This window comes from Plectropomus leopardus, chromosome 10 (genome assembly GCF_026936395.1).
Source record: "Plectropomus leopardus strain MGB_pleo_1.0 chromosome 10, ASM2693639v1, whole genome shotgun sequence".
Classification (NCBI taxonomy): domain Eukaryota; kingdom Metazoa; phylum Chordata; class Actinopteri; order Perciformes; family Serranidae; genus Plectropomus; species Plectropomus leopardus.
Genome location: NC_142185.1, coordinates 12,069,506 through 12,091,954, shown reverse-complemented (window position 1 = coordinate 12,091,954; position 22,449 = coordinate 12,069,506). Strand labels below are relative to the sequence as shown.

The window sequence follows — 22,449 nt, the reverse complement described above, 5'->3', positions numbered from 1 at the left end:
CCATATTTCCTTCTGTAATTTTTTGAGAAGGAAATAGCCAGGCATTTCTAACATACTCTCTTGCTATCAGAAGAAAATGCAGCTGGCCACAGATTTCAGCAATTTGTAGCACAGAGAAGTGCATGCAGTCTCATTAGAACTGTTTAATTAAACCTGGTCCTACAGATTACCAGTGTTAGTGTTTTGGCAAAGATGAAGATATATATTTTTTAAGAAGCCAGTGGTTTAGTATTTTAACTAACCACTTTGCAAACTGTGTCAGTTCTGTCAAGTTTTGGAAATCTGGTTGCTTTGGAACAGTTCTGATCATCAATTTATTATGAACATGAAAGAAATGATTTGTGAATATTTCTAAGATTTCTGATAGTAAACTGAATATCTTTGGGTTTGGGACTTTTGGTGGAACAAGATGATTGAAAACATCACCATGGGCATTGGGAATTTATGATGGGCAAGTTTTCACATTTCGATTACATTGTAAAGACCTTACAGTTGAAGTGTAAACAGAACTTTACAGCTTTTCTCTCCTCATGTCTCCCACTTTAATCAAGAAAATAATCTTAAATTAATTGATAACCTAATAAAAGAAAATGATGTAGCTGTAGGTGTAGCTGTGTATCATCCTGTAAACCATCATAAGAAACTTTATTTTATTCCAAAATCCTCAACCCAAGTGCAATCAATTTTCTGAACAAAGTGACTGATGGATTTTAAACCACAGACAATGATATGAGATGGTTTAATATGTTTCTAATGACCTTGTCAATGTTTGTTTTACTAACTACTTGTCCTCTTTAAATTATGTTGTCTGGTAGGCTGAATTCCACCTTGGTAGACAGTAATACTATTCTATTCTATTGTGCAAAGGCCTGAAGTTGTAGGTTAAAAAACAACACGATATTATTAATATTATTAATATCATTTGAAAATGGTCAGCAAGCCTACAGTTATGTAAGTAGTCAAAAGCTGAAACAAAGCACACATGTTACTGTGTGGATTTCTGGACCTTATGGTATTATTTGTTTCTCTTTTTTTTCCTTAAGCAAGAGTCAGTTGTTGCATTGATTGGGTCCACTGCATCAAACATTGTAATTTGCGAATAACTTCAGTTAAAATCAATTTTTTTAAAATCATAGACAAAACATTTTTTTTCAATATTTAAATACTTTGAATATAATAATAACTTTTATAATGATAATAACTCATTTATTACTCTTACATATACGCATATTCTCATCTGCACAGTTCAGTGTGTCAAACGAAATAGATCCCACCCTGTAAACGTACGGTACTACAATCTTAGGACATAAAGATCAATTCTATCTTTGATGCTGAACAAACCAAACTAACAAACATTTTTTTTTTTTTTTTTTTAAAGAATTGACAAAAAAAATCAACATAAGAAGACAGCAGACGGGGGGTTAGATTAAATCAGAAATTGTTATCAGCGCCACAAGTTTTATGGCATGAGAATTTCTAACGCTTTTCAAACATTTACTCAGTAAAGAAAAAAATAAAAAAAAATGAGCGTGAGTGGAATATGACGTCACATCCCGTCATATGTAGTTTTCACATCCGGAAGGTGGGGCTTTTGTTGCAGGAGCGGTTTGCTTTTGGAGAACCAATGTCCCCAAATGCTCCATTAATGCAGGCATCAAGATAACATCAACCGAGGGCAGAAATACAAATCCTGCTTTGGTAAGGCTTCCGAAATTTCTTGATGTAGTGTAACAACTGTGTGTTTCTGTACACGACCGTTAGAGAGTAATAAAGTACCACACCTGTGTTAATGAAGGACGAGCGACCAGTGGACCCCGAGGGGTGACACTTTAAAATAAGACACGTTCAAATACGATGCCAAGTCGCCGTGTGTTTAAATAACGAGTTTAAATATATTAATTAGTGTCGCTGTATGCGTGGCATGTATACTAAATGAGTATATATGAGTATACTAAACGCTAACATTAGGCGTCACGTTAATATTCGCTGGCAAGTTATCTATAGGTTAGCTAGCGTTGTTTTTGGTTACTGGTGTGGACACAATTTGCATTATATTTGGGGGCACTTTGTGTGTTTGCTTCTTGTTTTAATGACTGATATCGCAAATATTTTCAAATGTGTTTGCATTCATTCACCTAACGGTGATAGCCGTTTTTTACCAAAGTCCATGTTTCTGAGCTTTTGTGATGATGGTCAACTGCCGTTAGCTTATAAAGCTAATGTAAACTCAAGAGTTATGCTAGCGCTAAGTTACCTTGTGTGTTTGAGCGTTTGTAACGTATGTGTTGTCGGGTGGTTTAGTGAAGCTAATATTGTGCTTTACCAGTCTGCTGTTAAAATTAGCAGCTGTAAGTTATATTCCCGTCGAGAATTACGCCAACTGGTTTGTGCTGGAAAGTTTTCCCCCTGAGGAGATGACACACCCAAGCTGGTTCATGGTTTCCTCAGCTAACGTTGGTTCAATCCTGACTGTCAGCAAAAGCTCTAGTGTGACTGTTTTGACTGTATCTGAAATTTCCACCACACCAGATTAGCATGTATTAGTTATTTGTTTGGAGCCCAGTGCAGGCATGGCCACATACTGTATTATTCCCGTTATGAACAATCTACTAAATTAATCTACTAATCTACTCTGAAATTGTAGAGTTAAATCTATCATTTTCTAGTGGGCACGATTAAACCCATTTAAGAAGGACCTCTGCTGATCCCTGTGCCAAGCTTTCGGGGCATTTTACTCCTAATGGCAGCTAGGAAATGTTGCCACTTGTACCAAAATACAAAATGCCACACCAGTTCAGTATTTTAAGGCAGAAGTAACTTGTGTGCAATCAGAGGATGTTTTAAGTGTACAGTATATGGGTGCTAGATAACTAACGTGTATTTGGTGTTGAGCAGTGACTGTTGTGTTTACTGATGCTATATTTTGCAGATGGTGCGTTTTCAGCTCTTATCAGCTTTTTTTGTTTGCAGACAGGTTGAGGGGAATTGGTGTAGTGTTGGCAAAGCAGCACTTATTCTATCTCATTAATAACACCTTTTTTGGTATCAGGGGAAAGTGACAAATATAATTCATCATCCAGATTCTTGGGTCTCAGGGGTAATTAAGGCCTAGTTTAGACAACCTAAAAATTACTTAAACAGGCTATTCTATCATCTTTTCTCCATTGTCTTCTTTACCGAATAAATACAGGATGTTGTGGTATGCATTAGGGATGTGCTTCACATGTTATTTATTTAATATGTGTCGTGAAATGATAATCAATCACTCAGTCAATGTTTGTTGGCTTTTATCTGACAGCTACACCCCTAAGGCATTATTATCCCTAACCAAAGCCAGTTTGTTGTTGACAGATTTTACAGTCCTGAGACATTAGCTTTGACTAATGTGGCACAAGGCAATCAATTGCTCCACAGAAGAAGAAAAAAACACAATATAAATGTCCTACATAAAGAGTTGAAATAAAGTAAAAGAAAACTCATAGTCATCTAAGGTTGTAAACTTGCAAGCAGAGAATCACAATAAATCTGGTCTAACATGGAGCATTCTTGATGACAAAAATGACTCAAATGTAGAGTAATTGAAAATGAAAGTAAGAAAATCAAATATGTAGTAAATCTGCAGTTTATTTAAATGAAAAAGTTGAGAGTTGTATAGTGTGTGGATTACTTCTTGATTATTCTTCTGTTGTTATGTGTGGTTTGTAAAGATTAAATGTTGGAACTAGTGATCCGCCCGGGGCCTCTGGACGTGTCTGAATTAATAATTGTGTTTTGTGGTGGAGTTCGAGGTAAACATTGAATCTCAGACTCCATTCTCTATAGCCAACAAGAGCTGAGCGCTGCTACTACATCCCAGACCCACTGCAGGTGGTTTAGATTATAACATTACTCAGTGTGACACATACATGTAGGGCTCTGCTTAAAAAACATGGTCACTGATCAAACAGAGCAAACAACCATTATCCAATATTATTCATGACAGGATTGCTCAGTCCCAAGGGCCAGAACAGTGAATAGACAATTAGCAGCTGGTTAAAAAGCCTTGGAGGATAATGATAGTTTGAGTGAAATCACAGATTCTCATGATTGTGTAGTGCCACAACACCTACGTAGGTCAGTGAAAGTAGCTGCGGCTCCCACAATTCCGAGGCTGAATTTTTTTTTTTTCTTTTGTGCGTTCCCATTTTAAGTTTGCTGATAGATAAACCTGAGAGATAAATTAATACTTTGCAGATTTTTAACCAGCTTGTTATCAAAACAATGTGTGTCATGTGTGTAAATGCACCGTGGTGAACTTCCCTCTATCTAACCACTACTTAGATATCCCTCCTACAGTACACATCATCCGTATTGCACACTTACTACACTGTCTATTTTGCACCTAAAATACTACTACTAAACGAACACTACTACTGACGTACTAAAATACGTCATACTGCTTCCTGCACAGTGAAAAAAGGCAGAAAAAAACTAAAACCAATGGTAAACTAAGCAGCACTGATCAAATATAAACCCACATTCCATTACTGTGTTGCCTTTTTCTCTGCTTAATTTGTGAACTGTCAAATGAGATTGTTTCTGACCGAAGGGCCATACACTTTTGCATTATGTCACCCACCAGCAGACACGCTTATTGGTCTGGTGTGGCACAGTGCTTTCTAATAGTTGTAGGTTTTCTGCCTAGCATTCTTTCTCTCTGTTTTCTCTTTGTCATGTAGTATCAATTTTAAAAGTATTTGCGTCTTTCTACTGCATAGACATCCGAGTTTTATTGAAATGCCATCTTGCTTAAGTTCAAGTCAGCCAGTCAGCAAGTGTCACTGAGTATCACAGTTAACACGTCTGGAATGACACACAGTCATCCCCCTCATAAACAACTCATGAGTACAATGCTGATTTCAGCACAATCGGAGCATGCTTGGGGAAACCAATTCAGGAATTGTTCTGCAGTCTTGCAAGGCTCCACTAGTATCCTCCAGGTTTTTAAAATCTGATGCAGATGGTTATGTATTTCAACTACTGATGGCTGGGAATTTTTCCGATTACAAGGTCCAAGTTTTATTTTTTTCCCAACTGTAGTATATAACTACTTATTTAGAAAATAATGTTTTAGACTTTTCAGGAAAATGCCTGAAAAAACATTTAGAAGGAAGGTAGGTGAAACCTTTGACTTTTATGAAGGTAGTTGCCTTGATCTGCATTGACTGACACTGTAGCTGCCTAACACAAACAAAAACACAGCTGGGTTGTGGTTCATTCTGGCATAGATATATTTCTGCAGAGTTTTAGACCCATTGCAAGCAGATGACATCAGGGTTGAAGAAAGGTCTTGTGAATGAGGCTGAGCCGGCTCTGCATTCCTTCTCTCTCTCGCTGTCAAGAAGATCAGGATGTTTATCCCCGTAGCTCCAAACATGCTCTTCTTCATTTGAATGTTTTTCTTAATAGTAAGCCCTCTGTTTCCCTCCTTTCACTGCAATTTATCAGAATTTGACAAGCATTTTCTGCAAGAATAAATTTCCCTCATTTAAATTGAAACCTAACCTGGTTGGCTCATATCAAAGAGCTCCATCTGCTTCTCTGATCAGGTTTTCATTTTCTGATGAGGTTCCCCAATGACCTGGGTTCTTGGTGTGTAACGGCACAGGAGTCAGAAAACCATCTGCTAATGATGTTGGCAGTGGAAGTGGAGGGAAAGGGCAGAAAGACTGATGTCAGGCCTTTTTTTTCTACTGGACTTGGAAAGTGAGTGATTACGTGCAGGAGATAGTAATGTGGATAAGTGCATACCTCGCTGCCATCAATTGTCTGCCTTCTGTCAGCTGGGAGGAAGGGAGGTTTCTACATTTTGTTTGAATGTCAGTTAATTTCTATGCTAACTGTGCCTGAGGAATTCAAAAAAATCGCCCATGTGGCCATTGAAGAATATGCAGGGATCTGTCGACAACAGTCCCAGCAGTCGTCTGACAAAATATTTGATCTAAAGCACATCTTGCTAGACAGGTACATAGGAGAATTGTTTTTCTCTCTTGTTAACTTAAGTAAAAAAAAATAGGAAGAATTAAATCATATTGTCTATGGTCTATGAAAGTTTTACTAAATGTGCAATGTGATTTTGCAGGGAATTCCCAACTCCTTTTCAGATGTGTGAATTGGGCAATTTATTTATTTTTTTTCCTCTTGCAAGGGAATTAATTATTTTACAGGTAAAGTGATTTTTCTTCCCCCCAAGGCAGCCAATATGACATACTGGCATACATAAAGTAGATATGATTGCTCTGTGTGTAAGGGACCAATTATGAAAAGCAGTACATCCTATTTCCTACGCGATAGAGGAAAAAATATTGCAAATATTTGTTTGAAGAGCGTAATGATGAATGAAGTCAACTTTTTTGATACATCCGTTCTGCTTAACCATCTGCTGTCATCCAGGGCCCTGCCAACCTTTGTTAGGTTGTTGCAGAGGTTTTGTGTGAAGACTGTGTTTGACTCTTTCCCCACAAAAGGACCATTTGTAAATGCTGTGTTACCTTAAATTCCCGAAGAAAACTTTTTTTTCTTGCATGATTCAAAGAAAAAAATCAGCAAACACATTGATTGATTGGGGAACTACGTTTAACAACAGCAAAACTATATTCAAACATCTGCTTACAAATTCTCACACACCTTGTGCAGTATAATCCTGGTCTCATCTATCCACGTTTAGGCTCAGTATTTCCCAAACACATGCATTTTTGCTAGAACTACTATGTCAGTATAAAAAAGTGTCACGCACGTGACGTGACGTGACGTGGCATGCCTGCGTGAACTCAACTCAACTCAGTCGGAGCTCATACACACACATGCTCAGGCATGCTCAGAGATGCTCAGGGTGTGCTGTTCCTAAGCAGAAGTGTTTTGCAACATTTTAGTAAAAAAAAAAAAAAAGATGCATTTGGGAAGTACTGAGCATATGACAGGATACGTTAGACTTGCATTATACTGCATGCGTTGCGTGAGAGTTTGCAAACAGATGCGTTGATAGAGTTTCCCTGTTGTCAAACATGGTCTCTAGTCAATCAATAAATCAATATGCTTGCCATTTTCCATTAAGGCATGCAAGAGAAAATTTCTTCACAAACTTAAGATAACTTGGCATGACTAATTAATTTACAAATGGTCATTTTTGGGTTGAAGTATTTCTTTAAAAAATGTAACAGGGCATTGCAGCCATAACTAATATTTACCGTAGCAAATATACAACTAAGCACAAGAACTGTGCTTAGTTTAGTCATTTTGAGTCCCCTAATCCATTGTTTTTGTGTGTGTGTGTGTGTGTGTCTGTGTGTGTGTGTGTGTGTGTGTGTCTGTCTGTGTCTGTGTGTGTGTGTGTGTGTGTGTGTGTGTGTGCGTGTGTGTGTGTGTCTGTGTGTGTCGGTGTTAAACCATAGAGTATTCAGAAAATTATGAGCAGTAACCCATTCAATGCTAGTTAACATTAATTGTCTGTTGAGAGCATGCTATCACAACTTAACCATATATATATATATATAATATATATATATATATGTGTATATATATATATATATATGTGTATATATACATATAATATTTGTAGCCTGACGAACTGAGTTTTGCCATCTATAATGACACAATGTGAGTAGAGAAGGAGGTATGTACCGAGTGAAGAGATTTGAGATCCTTCTCACTCGCATCACTTCACTCAGCCTCTTTTCCCTCCACTCTGCTCCACTGTCTGCTCATCCATCCATTCATACACACCTGCATTCTGACTGGGCTCTATACTCATCCAGACAAGGCCATAATTTTTATAGCTAATAGGCTGCAGTATGCTGTGTGGTTCCAGCATGGAAGTGCTGCACGGCAGAGTGAGCTTGACTGTCCAGGCTTTTTAAAATGGAACTGAAAGCACCAAGGAGCAAAGTTTACAAGCAACATATGCTGCATGAACACTTCTGAGCTGCAAGGAAGGGGAATACCAGGGGATTTTAGGTTAAATTTTCTGTGCTGCTGTCATAACTTACAACTTCCCGAAATTGCCAACCATGATAGCACCGCAGGCCTGTAGTATAGTGTAGGTGGTATGTAACTGAGCCTGTTGTGTTTACCGTCAGGCAAATGAAGAAATATATTGCAAGTTGGAGATAGGTAGTGGGCAGTTGGGAGTTACTCAGCAGGAACGAATAGATTTGTTAGTGAATGCATGCCAAGATCTGAACTCTTCTCTCTATCCACCCTGAACCAATCCAGTGGAATGCTTAAGTAATGGGAAAGACATGAGTGTTTGGATAAGATCATCAGCTGCAGGGAGGTTAGAGAAGATGTCTGTTGTGTGTGAAAGGTTTCTCCCAAAAAAGCTTTTTCATAACACTGTCATAGTGTATTTGCTCTTTATATACACTACTGCAATATGGTGGGATGTTTTGCCTCAGTCATTCTTCTGGCTGTCTGTCAGTCATCTACTTTTGCACCTTGATGATGATTTCCATATAAAAAAGAAAAGCAAAAACCACTCTAGAGATGTCTTTGAAAAAACAGCTCTCTTAGCGTTGCTGAAGTAGGAGGGATTGCACCACAGAGAGGATTTAGTTCCCTGCTTGCCGGCCTGCTGCCCGGTTGTGTCAAAGGCTTCTCTGTGCGCTCTCCTAGCCAAGAGTTGTTAGTATGCATTGTGGGGTGCTTTTTGAGGATTTCTTCTACGCTGCTATATACCGTCTTTTTAAGTAGGCCAAATCATTTCCTTATCTCCACTGGCAGTGACTGTTATAACTGCTGAATCCTGACTAAAAACACTTCTGCAATGCCTCTGCTGTGATTTGCTCTTGAGTTGTGCATCATTGGTTGCTCTGTGATAAACAAACTTTAGGATCTTGAGTCCCAGTTGCTGAGTGCTTCAGAAGAACCATTCTTACAGAAACCTCATGACTGAGGTGACTCATCTAGGTTATATTGTTTTCTCCACAGTGAGATGTGATTCTGACTAGTTCGATAGGTAGCTTCCTAAAAGCAAAGGACTCAGACAGCACTTCACATTTGCTTCAGTACTAATGAAGAAGGGGTTTTTTTTGTCTAGGAAAGATAGAAATTGGAGGAGACACAGCAAGAATCTTCCTGCTCGTTCATTAGCGAGCAAGTTGTGTATTGCTGGCAGCAGAACTAGCAAGGAGGAATCTGTTCAGATGTAACAAGAGGTAGTGGTGAAAAATGTGTTTTGCAAGTATAATGAATAAATTTCACTGTAATTATTCCCTCTCAAATGACATCACAACCAAATTTTCAGTTGGATATCCACATAGCATCAGAGCGACTTTGCAATGTTTCAGTTTAACCGCACCCACCCTAGGCCACCGCAGATTGTTTTTGGTCGACTTCATTAACCCACTGATGATGAGAGAAACAGCTACCTCTCTCAGTCTCCCTCTCAGATCCTTGGGAATTTGTGAGTTGTTATTTGTCCAGAAAAGCCCCTGCTTTCTCCATCAGATGTTGAGAGGAAATCCCCTCACCCCAGTGACCTCAGGAATGCAGAGAAAGAGAGAGTCATCAGGTCCTCTGCATTTGTAGCGCAGATGTTTTAAATTTACAAACATAATTTCAGCGATTTTTTTATTCCGCTTAGAATGGAAGGCGGGCATCTCAGTGCATGGCTTTGAATTTGATCAGTAACACTTGGTTTGTTTGCACCAGTTGAACTCCTATCTTCTGCATGTGAAATAGAATAGAAATAGAGAAGATGAAAAATAGGAGTATGATTAGTTGCCAGTCACCATTTTAAAGTTTTTAGAATAAGACAATTAAGTGATAAAATTGTAATGGACATCCTAATCAGTCAAAGCTATATTAAGGCCCATGTACACCTAACCGACATCAAGGTAATAGTGGCGACCATAGACTTCATAAACAACCTGCGTAGCTACTGTGACATGACCCTTTGGTTTATGGACTGTTAGTTTAAAGAGTTTTTTTGTAACAGGCTGTTAAAATGTTTATTTCTGCTCTTAAGTTTGGCATTTTAACATGGCGTCTATGGTGAATTGACTCTGTTTTGGAGGCAGTCTCATGTGGCCATTCGAAGAACTGCAGTTTTTGGCACTTAAACACGGGCTTTTTCAGACTCTGAGGTTGCTGCTTGGCAGCACTGAAGGATGACTGTTGCGTTACCTCACGTTGCCTGTGTGTCAGCCAAAAAGCTGGACCTGAACACACCTTAAAGACTGCAGACAACAGCCTGATAGCTCATACATTCTGCGCCTGTGTGAGAAGAAATTGCTCTCCATACCAGCAGACCACGGTAAAATTTTACCTAATATAAAAAGGTTGTTTTAATCTCGCGCCCTCTTGCCAATTGTTTGCTTTGCTCACTTCCGTTTCTGTTCTTGTGCACTAAGGCTGAACTGCCACTTGGGTTGATTTTATTCACCGACGGACTGTCACCAACAATGATTCAACATGCTGAATCAGCCAAAAGAATATTGGCAAGGGTCAATGCTGCAGAACACATAAAAAAATAGGGTGACAAGACTCTTACTGACAGGCTAATATGGACCAACACACTATTGCTGGCTTGGTTTATCAGGGCCCTAAATTAGAGCATGGATTATTGGTGGTCATATTTTATTTTAGGTAAATTAACTATGTGCAAAACTTGGTAGCATCAGCACGAGTTCTTTGGCTTTCTATGCTTGCCATAAACTTTTATTAGTATGTGTGCAAGTCCTGGCAGACCTCGGAGCACCCATGCCAAAGTCTTTATATGAGCAGGAAGGGAACACTTGCCCATTCTCCAAAGGGACTCTTAATGAATTCCTGTAGCCCACACTGACACACTGGTGTCATCTATATTTCAGGAGCTTAGTGTGGTCTGTTAGACTGTACCCCTCCTTCTCCATAACCCCACACCCCCTAAAAAGGGCCATTACCAAGCAGACTCCAGTTCCATATCTGGGTCAAGCCTAAATATGAATTCCCCTTGCCAATGTCTCTCCATGCAATGTGCTAAGCTGCAGCTGGTGGAAGTATGGTGAAACACCTGTCTTAAGGTTTGAACTTCCTCTGGAAAAGTTGTACTAAGCACTTTCTTGTGGAAACATATTTTCCCCTCCCCTTCAGTTTATTAACTGTGATTGCTTTATTTATAGCATCGGGATCTGTGTGTACATGTGCACAGAGAAGTGGGTTACAAGTGAATAATTTAGAAAGTGACCCCTATGCATAAGTGCTGAGTTTAGTGTAGTTTTTTTCAGAAGGTGTGTAATTGCGTGTGTGTTTCTGTGGATATCCTTCCTATAAGACCTTTCACTGGCCTGGTCACCGATAACAAAGACAGGAAGAGCACAGGTCAGACTTCCTGGTCAGGGAGAGTGGAACCATGATGCCACGTCCTTAGCAGCCTCAGCCATCGCACTGTAGCTGCTGAAGTCCAGGTTAATTTGATGCAAACCATACATTCCCCTTTGCTTTTGGACAATGCAAATGCTCACATGCACATTTATTAGAAAATTGATTGATTTTTTTTTTCTGTAGTGTTGTGACATTATCTTTACATTTCTAATGAAAGGGACAGTTTGGAATTTTTTTTTGTTTTTTTTGGTACTTATTCAAACTATTAGACCTATCAGACTACTAGCTACTAGCCTATTAGATCCCGGTCGGCACGCACCCAGTTTGGAGAAGCAAGCTGATGTCTAACACAGAAGCTGAGCAATCTACTGCTGTGGATGGGGGTCAGCAAGAAAACATATTTTATCCCTTAAAAAAAGCCCCACCTTAAAAAGAATCAATATCAGTTTAATTGTACGCTATATTGACAGTATTTTAACCACTTGACCTTATTGTCAGACAGCCCATTCCACCAGGGAAGCTGTTCATGGCTTCAGTTCCCCATTTATACTATTATTCAAGCCACCAGACTCCATTGACAAAACCAGAAATTTAAGCTTCTTGAACATTGGAGTTGCTATTCCCTTGTGGTCTCAATCAGCTAGTTATTTTTTTGTTATTTTGTGAATTTGGCAAATCAGAACTTTTAAATGCAGAGTCAAAATAACACAAACACAAAAGCTGATCAAAGCAGCAGTAGAACATCAGCTCCAGTGTTCGGCAATGTTAAATTACTGGTCTTCTCAATGGAGTCTGGCCCTTAAGAGAGCGATGTAATGGTCTTGTTTTCCAGTTAGAAGTCACCGTCTGACAATCACTGTCTGGTAAAGCAGTGAAAATATTCTCAATATAGCATATACCAAGACTATTTTACATGGATAAAATATGTTTTGTTGCTGACTCTTCCACAGCAATCAATTGCTTAGCTTCCATGTCAGACTTCAGCCTGCTTGTCCAAACTGGGGGTATGTCAACTGACATCTACTGTATGTAAAATATTGTCTACTGCTAAATACCTCAGTTAAAGAAACCTGAACTATCCCTTTAATGTAAAAATGGGGGTGTGAGTTTTTTTTGTGCCATCAGCAGAATTGTTTTCTCTGCTCAGCCTCAGCTGGTTAACTCTCAGTGCACACACTTCTCTCTGTATGAGCTGAAGTGAAATGTTTACTGTTAGGGAGGAGCAGATTGGGAATAATGCCATGAATCAGCTCAGTGCTCCCATTAGCGAGACATCCCGAGAGTAGGGAAGATGCCTCTCTCTCTACAGATATAAAGTGATAGGATAGGGAAGGTAAAGAAAAATAAGAGGTTGGATACTCATGATGTGACAGCAACAGCCTTGAGTCATCTGGCAGACAGACTTTGAGGATACCAAGTGAGAGTATCTGTCACAACTCAATTGCTTCTTGACTTAAAATGACATTAGTTTGCATTTATGTGACATCTATTTACATTATGGCCAGATGCTCAACTGTGTGTGTGTGTGTGTGTGTGTGTGTGTGTGTGTGTGTGTGTGTGTGTGTGTGTGTGTGTGTGTGTGTGTGTGTGTTATAGTTGGTAGTGAGTAAATGGCTGGGTATGTGGTTATTGGGTGCTTATTGACTTATCCAACAGGATTGCCCAGGGTGGAGCCCAGATAGCAAACAGTGTGTGCTGACACTCTGAGTTCAGTATTTACCAAAGGGCTAACTTATGAAAGCTGGATGTCATTAGTGTTAATCAGACAGAAGGCAGTGGGTTTGTGTCAGGAGGCTCCTCCATTGGAAATGATGGGCTTGGACTTCTGCTGTGTCATAAGTGCACAGGATATTGGCTGCTCGGTTGAACTCCCCAAGACAATGTCACAGGGGTAAGATGAACCCTATAATACAGAGGCACAGGATATCACTTTTGTCTCATTTTCTGTCATTCACGTACAACTATCAAACATTACAATGAAAGGCAAAATGCCAGGCCCTGTCTCTGAAGGATTAAACTATCATTAAAAAGGCAATCAGTGCCAATGTTTATGGCTGTTTTAATGCAGTGTATAATTACAGTCAAACTAGGGATGCTCAGTATTGAAATTTGTGCCAATATCCAATCATTGTTTATGGTAATGTCTGCTGATAGAGCTATAATTCTTAATTTCTTCGCAATAAGCGCACAGGTTTGCTTCCCACGTGGCCTATCATACAGAAATGTGATCCTGTGGTCAAAGATATAACAACCAAAGTAGCACTTGTGAAAATAGCAGATGCAGATTTGTTTTGACTTGTCATCTGATGAATCTGTGCACATGTGACAGTCTTGCTACAATCATTTCCTGTCTATCAAAAGGCTGTGCAGGCAAAGGCACGACTGGCAGAGATTTACAACGTAGTCAGTTTTCACTCTGTTGGAAGTTATGCCTGACAGAGATAGAAGATATGGAAGTCAAGTAAAAGCAATTGACTCTGAGCTTTCACCTTCTGAGGGCAGGGCCCATATACTGTAGATAGATGGCCAATGACATCTCCCTTCTTTTTAACGAGGTTAGCACGATGCCCTATTTTAAATTATCCCTAAATGCAGTTTCACAGCGGAGAATGATAGCTTCATTACTTGTGATCAGCTGCAACGACCTTTTGATGGCGAACTTTATAAAGTTCTAGGATTCATGAGTAGGCAATTTGGCACTTTAATGGGAAGGGTGGGGGTTAGGAGTCAAGATTTGTTGGAGCAAATCCTAGCACCTTGGCACAGCCAGTTACTGTCATTGGGAAAGCTGTTAAGTAACAACCGTCATCTGTCCACACACTTGGGTTCTGTCTGTGCGGAGGTTAGTTGCTGTAGGTATTGATGTGTTTCCATTTGTCATTCACAGGTTCTGCGAGAGAGTGTCTGGGTGCAGAGGAAGTGTATGCGTGGGTGTGGGTACATGTGTGTGTGAAAGAGACACAAAGAAGAATCCAGTGATGGCTTCCAGTAAAAGTAAAAACCAGAGCTCTCTGGCGCTGCACAAGGTGATAATGGTGGGCAGTGGAGGCGTGGGAAAGTCGGCCCTCACTCTGCAATTCATGTATGATGAGGTGAGTCAACACAACCCCATAAACAACTTAAAGGAATAGTTAACCCCCAAAATGACCATTTGTATATCAGCTACACGCTGTGTGTTGCCTTGAATCTGCGACAAAAACTTTGTTTATCTGGCATGTCTCCACAGAGAACAATTAATCAGCAAACAGAAAAAGTTGATGAATTGGAGTAAATGGGGGCCATGTTTAACCACAGCAAAACTATATCAAATTATGCTTTTTCACACAACTCATGCAGTACTGACATGTTTTAAATTGTAATGCTTTCATGAAAATGCATGCGTCTCGTGAAGCACTGAGCATACGACTGAATAAATGAGACTTGGATTACATAGCACAAGTTGTGTGAGATGTTTTGGTAGTTTTGCTGTTGTTATACGCAGCCCCTGTTTACTTCAATTTATGAAGAATGTTTGCCCTTTGTTTGATTCAGTGTTCACGGTGGAGGCCTGCAAGAAAAACAAAGCTTTCCTCACAAATTCAAGGTAACGCAGGGCAAGAAATTGATCTACAGATGGTTATTTTGTGGTTGAAGTATTCCTTTAATACTGCTGTGGGTTTAAGGTGACTGGATAGCAGATGGAGAAGAAGAATGCCTTTATTGTCTTTATTGAATTTGCTTTGCAGCTGAAAAACAGTACATTACCATTCCACACTTAAATGCACACTCACACCCAGACACGTACACACAAACATGCTATACACATAAAAAAGAAGTGACATATCAGCAGCTACTGTGTGTACATATTGTCAATGCCATTACCCCTATTAGCAATATTATGACAAGTTATAATATATCATTGCACGTCATAAAATGCTATTTCACATTGTAATATGTTGCATACTAAAAGATTTTATTTCACTTCTAAGGTATTTATTGCACAGTATATGTTCTTATTTCACATAATAACGTATTGCACATTATAGGTGGGGTTGTAACAGTAAGTCAGGTCAGGAGTACTTCTTTGTTTAACAAGTTAACTTTTTTATTTCATATCCAATTTCCTAATCTAGATATCACCTGTTTGCTAAACATGTTGACTGTCAGCACTTCCTCTAAAAAGATTAAAAAGTCATCCTTTCAGTGGATCACCAATGGAAAACCTTTAATATAAAACAGTTTTAAGTGTCTTGTAACAGTGAAGCTATCCGTTACATGCAAGTAAAACCATGGTTTTTGGAAACAAAATTGGCTCCTATATCATAGATGTGCGCCAACACTAGCCAAAGGTTTACATTTCTTCTTGTAAAAAGGATAGTTTTCTTTAGCCCACTGCTTGCTTGACCAAATATGTTGTTTGCTGTGACAGCAACACTGGTCGCATTTGGTTTTCCTTCCAAGCAGCATATTTGTCAGATGTCCATTTGATGGCTCAGATAATCTTCCATTTCAACCAGTATGGGCTGTGTATGCATAACTGCTTATGCTTTACCAATTCTTTATGCTTTACATACACGTGATAACATTTTCCACGCTTGAATTATTGCAAATAAATGTATCTTTTCATCCCCAGTTTGTGGAGGACTACGAGCCCACTAAGGCGGACAGCTACAGGAAGAAGGTGGTTCTGGATGGGGAGGAGGTCCAGATCGATATTCTGGACACAGCCGGCCAGGAGGACTACGCTGCCATCAGGGACAACTATTTTCGCAGCGGTGAGGGCTTCCTGCTGGTCTTCTCCATCACAGAGCATGAGTCCTTCACTGCCACTGTGGAATTCAGGTACTGTATCCTGCTTACATCTTTCTGCGTGAAAACACAAATGATGCACCTATTGGAGCTTCAACTACAATTTAATTCCATATTAACGAGTACATGGTGACCATTATCTGATGTGATGCTTGACAACATTTTTGTTGTAGAATTTATAGGCAGGGGCCACAAACAAGCAATTTATTTTCCCCCATCTCAGTCTAAGAAATGTTATAAAGTAACTGCCAGTACCATGTCCCAAATTGAAAATGCAAATTCAGGTAAGAAGATTGTTAAGGAGCTCTGCGTTTAGAAAAAATATAACTTGCATTACAGATTTGCTCCGATGATTTGGTATAGTGTGTTACATAATATTATATTCTGTTGTGGCAGGGAGGTTTGGATAGGATATAGATAACCTGTCTTTAACATGAACAAATATACTGAAGCTCAAATGGAAATTTCAGCCAGCAGAATTGTAGAACCATATACACCTGCAAAATCTTGACAAACCAGAAGTACAGTAATTGTCATTGTAATATCTTTCTGGGAATCATTGTTTGATTCCATTATCATTCTATTGTAAATAAGGAAATTGTTCATTTTCTTAAAATATAGAAATGCCATTGAGAATTTTTGACAACAGACATACTTGAATAATCAATTACAAAATATCCTGAATGGCGGGGGCACCTGGGGGCTCAGTGGATCGAGCAGCGCCCCATGTACAGAGGCTGTGTTTTCACCGCAGCGGCCGAAGCTTCGATTCCTTTGCTGCATGTCGCCCCCTCTCACGCCCCCTTTCACACTTAAACTGTCCTGTGAAATAAAGGCAACAGAAGCCCTCCCAAAAAAATCCTGAATGGCTTCTATACTGATCTTGCTAACCAGCTCTCAAAATGGTTCAGTTTATCAAGACATCTGCAAAACTGTTATATTAGATTCTATCACAATCAAAACAAACAAAAAGTGGTGAAAATAGCAAATGATAAAATCTGTGCTGGCAGGGAGCAGATCTTGCGGGTGAAGGCAGAGGAGGACAAGATCCCTCTCCTTCTGGTAGGGAACAAGTCGGACCTGGAGGAGCGTAGGCAGGTAACTGTGGATGAGGCCCGAGGGAAGGCAGAGGAGTGGGGCGTCCAGTATGTAGAGACATCAGCCAAAACCAGAGCCAACGTTGACAAGGTGTGTCCTACACACACACACACACACACACACACACACACACACACACACACACACACATACACACACACACATACACACGTCACACTTGATGTATTTACAATTTGGGATAATTATTTATCCATGTCAGATGTGCATATTACAACTGTGCTTAGCTGATTTCTTTCTTTTTTCTCCTCAGGTGTTCTTTGACCTGATGCGTGAAGTTCGAGGCAAAAAAATGTCAGAAAACAAAGACAAAAATGGAAAAGGAAAAAACAAGAAGAACAAGAAGAGCTTCAGAGAAAGATGTTGTTTACTTTGAACTCTTCATGGACCTTAACAACCCACATTACAACTGTTATGTTGGGGAACAAAGCAGAGCGTCCTTGCCATTGTCATTCAAATGAAATTTTTTAATTAGCTGGTTTTAGTTTAGTGTTTAGAACAATCGCAACCACTTCTTTTTTGTTTTGATTAATGAAATCTGAGTTGCTGTTTCATTGGAAAATAACCACTGTTGTGACTGTGACTCGGACTGCAGTTCTTGACGGCTCATAGTAAGCCAATGACCAAACTGCCACTGACACTAACTCTGCTGCTCAAGACATTCTCTACTGTTAAACTCAGCGATTATACTGCCTTTGACTTCAGATCAGTGTGTTTTACACCAGGATTGTTGAGTCTTTGTCAAGTAAACAGTGCTCTTAATTTCTTCCCCTGCTCTTAATCTTAACCTGCTTAATCCTTAGTCTATGTTAGTATAGACCCCTTGAATCTCTGTTCATCATTTTTTTCAAGGAGCTGTAATGCTGCTGTCTGTCTCATCTGTGATCATTTATTATGACACTTAATGTCATGGCTATCGAAGATGTTGGCCTCATTCATTCACCTGTCCAGACTCTGATTTTCGACTTCAGAGTGTGTTTGAAATGGCTGGAAATTTGTTATTTTATTTTATTATTTTTTTTCCAATCACAGATTTGTAATTTTCTGACCACAGGAGAATCAGTGCAATCAGAGGACTTGTTGCCAAACAGGGTTATTTCATTCCACTGCTATCAGACCTTACATGATCACTGCAAATCAATCCAAAGATGCTTTGCAGTTTGTTGGTGAAAAATCAACTCTTTGGTCACAGAACCCCCCTACAAATTTTAGTGAGGTAGTCCATCACCCAGAGCTCACGGAGCTTCATGTAGATATCTTAACATTTGTTAGATATTTTGAGGCAGGGAAGAGAGTGTTGTAATGTGATAACTAGTATTTCTTTTGTTGCTATGTTCAAGTAATCTGGCCCTTCCAACCCTTCTCACGGTGCAGATCTTGTTTGACACTACTATTGTAAGTTAAGAGTCTGCACGGTGAGACTGGTGCTGACAATCTAGGAAGCCATGACACCTCTGGTCCACTATAGCATTAAAATCAATAACGTCTTATTACTCTTTAAAGTTCCAATGTTCTTTTTATTTCTTTGTCTTTTTAATAACATGCACTACATTGCCAATACCTAAGAAGTGGACTTCATGATGAATGGAGTCACACTGGAGATTTTTAAACAGTTTGTGCCAACAAAATCACAAAAAATCAAACTTATGTTTGTGGATGTACAGTATGCGTGTTAATTACCTGAGTGTGTGTGCATTTAGTAGAAAATCCTACTACCTACATTTCTGTCTGTGTGAGTGAAACTTTGAAGAGGGCGCCAACTTCTTAACTGTTGTTTAATCAAGTGCTACAGTGAACAAGATGTTTCTACCACTGCCTAAACCGTTCTTCTTAATATGTCCTCCTTTTTCTTTTTCAGTTCCTACTGATGAGTGTGCTTTTATCTCTGCAGCGAAAGTGTTGCCGAATAAATCCTTTTTTCTTTGTAAGTACTGGTCATTATTTTAAATATACTCATATGTCACAAGTGCACACAGAGCATTGGTTTTGATTTTATATTAGAACAAGACACAAGTCGCAAGACATAACACACATTTGATGTAATTGAATTTTGAAACTGGTTAAGTTGAAAGTGAATTTGCTCCCACCTTTACACTTGGTGCTACATGTTGCCCTCAGCTGGCTGGTGGAGGTACTGGATCTGCTCTCACCACTTACTGTATAGACACTGTACGCTTACCCTGGCACTACCCACTGAAGTAAAAGTTATGGTTGTCATTTGTTGTTCCCTTTGGGGCATTCTGTGTCCCAGTTTAGTCGAAAAACCCAGCAGTTACTCACTTTGCATTGATTGTTCTTCTGCCATCTAGAAAAGAATGCCAACAGCCCTCTTTTCCTCGAATTTGACAGTGATGTACTACCACAGTGTTTATTAACCTTACAGGCTTATCTTACATGGCAGGATGAGTGTAACGTTATCCTCAAGATGAACCAGTTGTGGGCTGTCATTGCTGAACCCCTGGGGGTGGTCGGGTCGCTAAAATTCATTTCACAACATGAAAACAGGGTTGACTACATCACCAGGCAAAGACAAACCATATATCACTTAGAAAATATTTTTCTCATGAAGGATGGCAGGAAGTCTCTTCCCTCTGTTGTGTAAAAGAAAGGAAATACCACTGACCTCTAGCATGACTTCATGCTCTGTATAACTAAACTAAACTTTAAAGATATATACTATGCAGGATTTCCCTTAAAAAATTATAGATTCAAACAGAAGTAAATCCCCTCTATCATCACTTATGACCCACTAGAAGTGTCTGGCTGTGTATTTTTCTGCAGAGATTCTGCCCTATGTGTGTAATTTCTTATTAAGTTCTTATTTTTTGTGTTGGGGATGCTTATTGGTGTTTACCCCCACTGTGCTCAGGTGATGTGGGGGCGTTGTAAGGATAATGACAAGGTGCCAGATCGGAAGCGGCAGGCAGCTAAGAGACACAGAAAAAAGAAAAAAGCAATAATACCAAGACAAGCTGCAAAACAAAACTTGAGGTTGTTTTTTTCCCTTTACTTTCACTGGCGATTGTATTTACAAACAGTAACAAATCCTGCATTGTATACCTTTAACATAAAAAAACTGCTTTCATATTCCGGTAGTGCTCCTGTAGGGACTTGTTTGTTTTTCTCTCACTCGAAAGTACGCTTATGTCAGTATTGGAAGAAGTATTTAGATCCTTTAGTTAAATAAAAGTACTAATACCCCATTGTAAAAATAGTCTGTTACAAGTTAGAGTCCTGCATTGACATTTTTATTAAAGGTAAAGGTAGGAAAAATTAAATTAAAGGTAAAATTACTTAAAGTATTAAAAGAACCAACAACCCCCACTCCCACCCCCCACAAAAAGACTTCAAAGTTGTAAAGAAAAAAAACACCCCCCAAAGTAAGAAAATCCTAAAACTTCAAAATAATTAGAAATGTTGATTTAAAAAAACCCAACCATCTAAAAAACTCAAAATTATTTAAGAAAGGAAAAAGAAACACAAAAATCTCAACTTTATTTAAAAACAATAGAAAAATTCAGCCAGATGAAAAATTACATTTACATAAAGAAAAACCTAAAATACCCCTAAAAACTCAAAATCATTTGAGAAATACAAATACTTAAATGTTTATTAAAAAAGTTGGCAATTCATTTTCTGTCAACAAAACATCATACCCAATGAACTCTTATTCTGCTTCTTTTTTTTTTTGCAAAAATCTTAATCTGTAATGTATCTAAAGCGTACAGATAAATACAGTGGCGTAAAAAGTACAATATTTCCCTCTGGATGTAGTTAAGTAAAAGTATAAAGTGACATGAAAAGAAAATACTTAAATAGGGTACACATACTTTAAGCACAATACTTGAGTAATTCTACATAGTTACAATCCACCACTAGTTCACAGTGACCTTATTCTGCCGTAGCTTGAAATCTTTTGTAGTATTTTTGTGGGTACTGATGATTTGTTATGATATTTGTATTTGTTGGAGTAATCTCCTGGGAATGGAAAGTCAATCTATTACAGCACCATTTTAGCTTTAAGTCCCCTTTGGTGTCAACATTCAAATATCCCTCATGTCCTCAAATCAATCCCCTACTTCTTGACAATAGAGCATCTCCAGTTTGTGCATCTTAACAGCACCTGAGATAACTCTGTTCCCTCTCCAGTCTCTTGGAGGTAATTGTATATTTACAAGTATTGATCAGCCAGGCAGACACCATTTGAATTCTTAAATTTAGTGCTCACCTTTTAAAAGAGAGTGCAGAAAGAAAATACTGTGGGGGGATTTAAACCTGTAACATTAATGGCAGCCACTGTTCCACATTTACTGCATGCTGCACATAAACAAACTAATCCCCTACAATTTATATCACTGGTGAAACCTACCAGGCTTTAACGCCTCTAGCAGCATTTCCACCAGAGGAGCTAAACATGTCACAGCTCTGATAAGCACATTTACGTGCCTGACACTCACCTCTCTGGATTTCCACTCTCCCCCTGCACCTCTAAGTAGGCAGATTAGGGGGTCCGTTAAACTCGCAGGAAGGCACTTATTTAGAAATATATGAAAGGGCAAAGTGAGCCAGGCTAATGACCGATGCAGTGTCACCGGCGCACTCTCGGGTCTTTTATCATTCTGTAGAGAGAGCCCCCGTCCTCTGAGTAACCCTCATTATATCTGAGCTAATGTTGGCGATGAGGATGTTCATGTGATAAAGCACCATCACAGTCCTTCATTATACAGAAAGAGAAACAGACTCGGTGGGATTGTGCTCGACCTATAAGATGAATGCAATGGACAGAGAATAACTCCTATTTTAGAGACTGTGCCACATCCTGCTGTCTGCATGGTGCGTCTCAGAGGGGTTCACTCTTTGACCATGGGATGGCAGTCTTGGTTTTCTGTAGACCCTGTCCGCCGTTCTGCATCATTAGTGCTCTCACTGTTCTTTCCACTGCTAGGCTTCATTTGATGCCATTGACTGAATGAATGAATGTTTATCGGCCCTCAAAACAATGAGTTCATGCAGAATTAATGAACAGTTTGTAATTATCTGTTTATATAGCAACTGCAACAAGGTATCACAACATTAGCAATGTCATTAGCTAAATCTTTAAATTTAATGAAATTTTTTCCAGTACAGGACATAAATCCTCTGAACCAGACTCACCAACTTCAATTAAAAAACAACCCCAAAGCAACAAAATAAATATCACTATTA

The 22,449-nt window shown here is 39.1% G+C and overlaps 1 protein-coding gene across 1 annotated transcript; it reads left to right on the top strand.

Annotated features, from left to right (window-relative positions):
- Window positions 1–1,541: 1,541 nt before the first annotated feature.
- LOC121948985 (RAS like proto-oncogene Ba) lies at window positions 1,542–19,172 on the top strand. Its single transcript, XM_042494569.2, has 5 exons — window positions 1,542–1,698; window positions 14,228–14,432; window positions 15,953–16,161; window positions 17,139–17,316; window positions 17,498–19,172. The coding sequence occupies exons 2-5, from the start codon at window positions 14,319–14,321 to the stop codon at window positions 17,618–17,620; spliced, it is 624 nt and encodes a 207-aa protein (XP_042350503.1). The 5' UTR covers window positions 1,542–1,698; window positions 14,228–14,318; the 3' UTR covers window positions 17,621–19,172.
- The last annotated feature ends 3,277 nt before the right edge of the window (window positions 19,173–22,449 follow it).

Excerpts from the sequence above, each read along its gene's own strand:
- LOC121948985 (XM_042494569.2), top strand. The coding sequence starts at position 14,319 with ATGGCTTCCAGTAAAAGTAAAAACCAGAGCTCTCTGGCGCTGCACAAG. Across the intron at positions 14,433-15,952 it reads TGCAATTCATGTATGATGAG|TTTGTGGAGGACTACGAGCC; the intron begins GTGAGTCAACAC and ends TTTCATCCCCAG. Across the intron at positions 17,317-17,497 it reads CCAGAGCCAACGTTGACAAG|GTGTTCTTTGACCTGATGCG; the intron begins GTGTGTCCTACA and ends TTTTCTCCTCAG.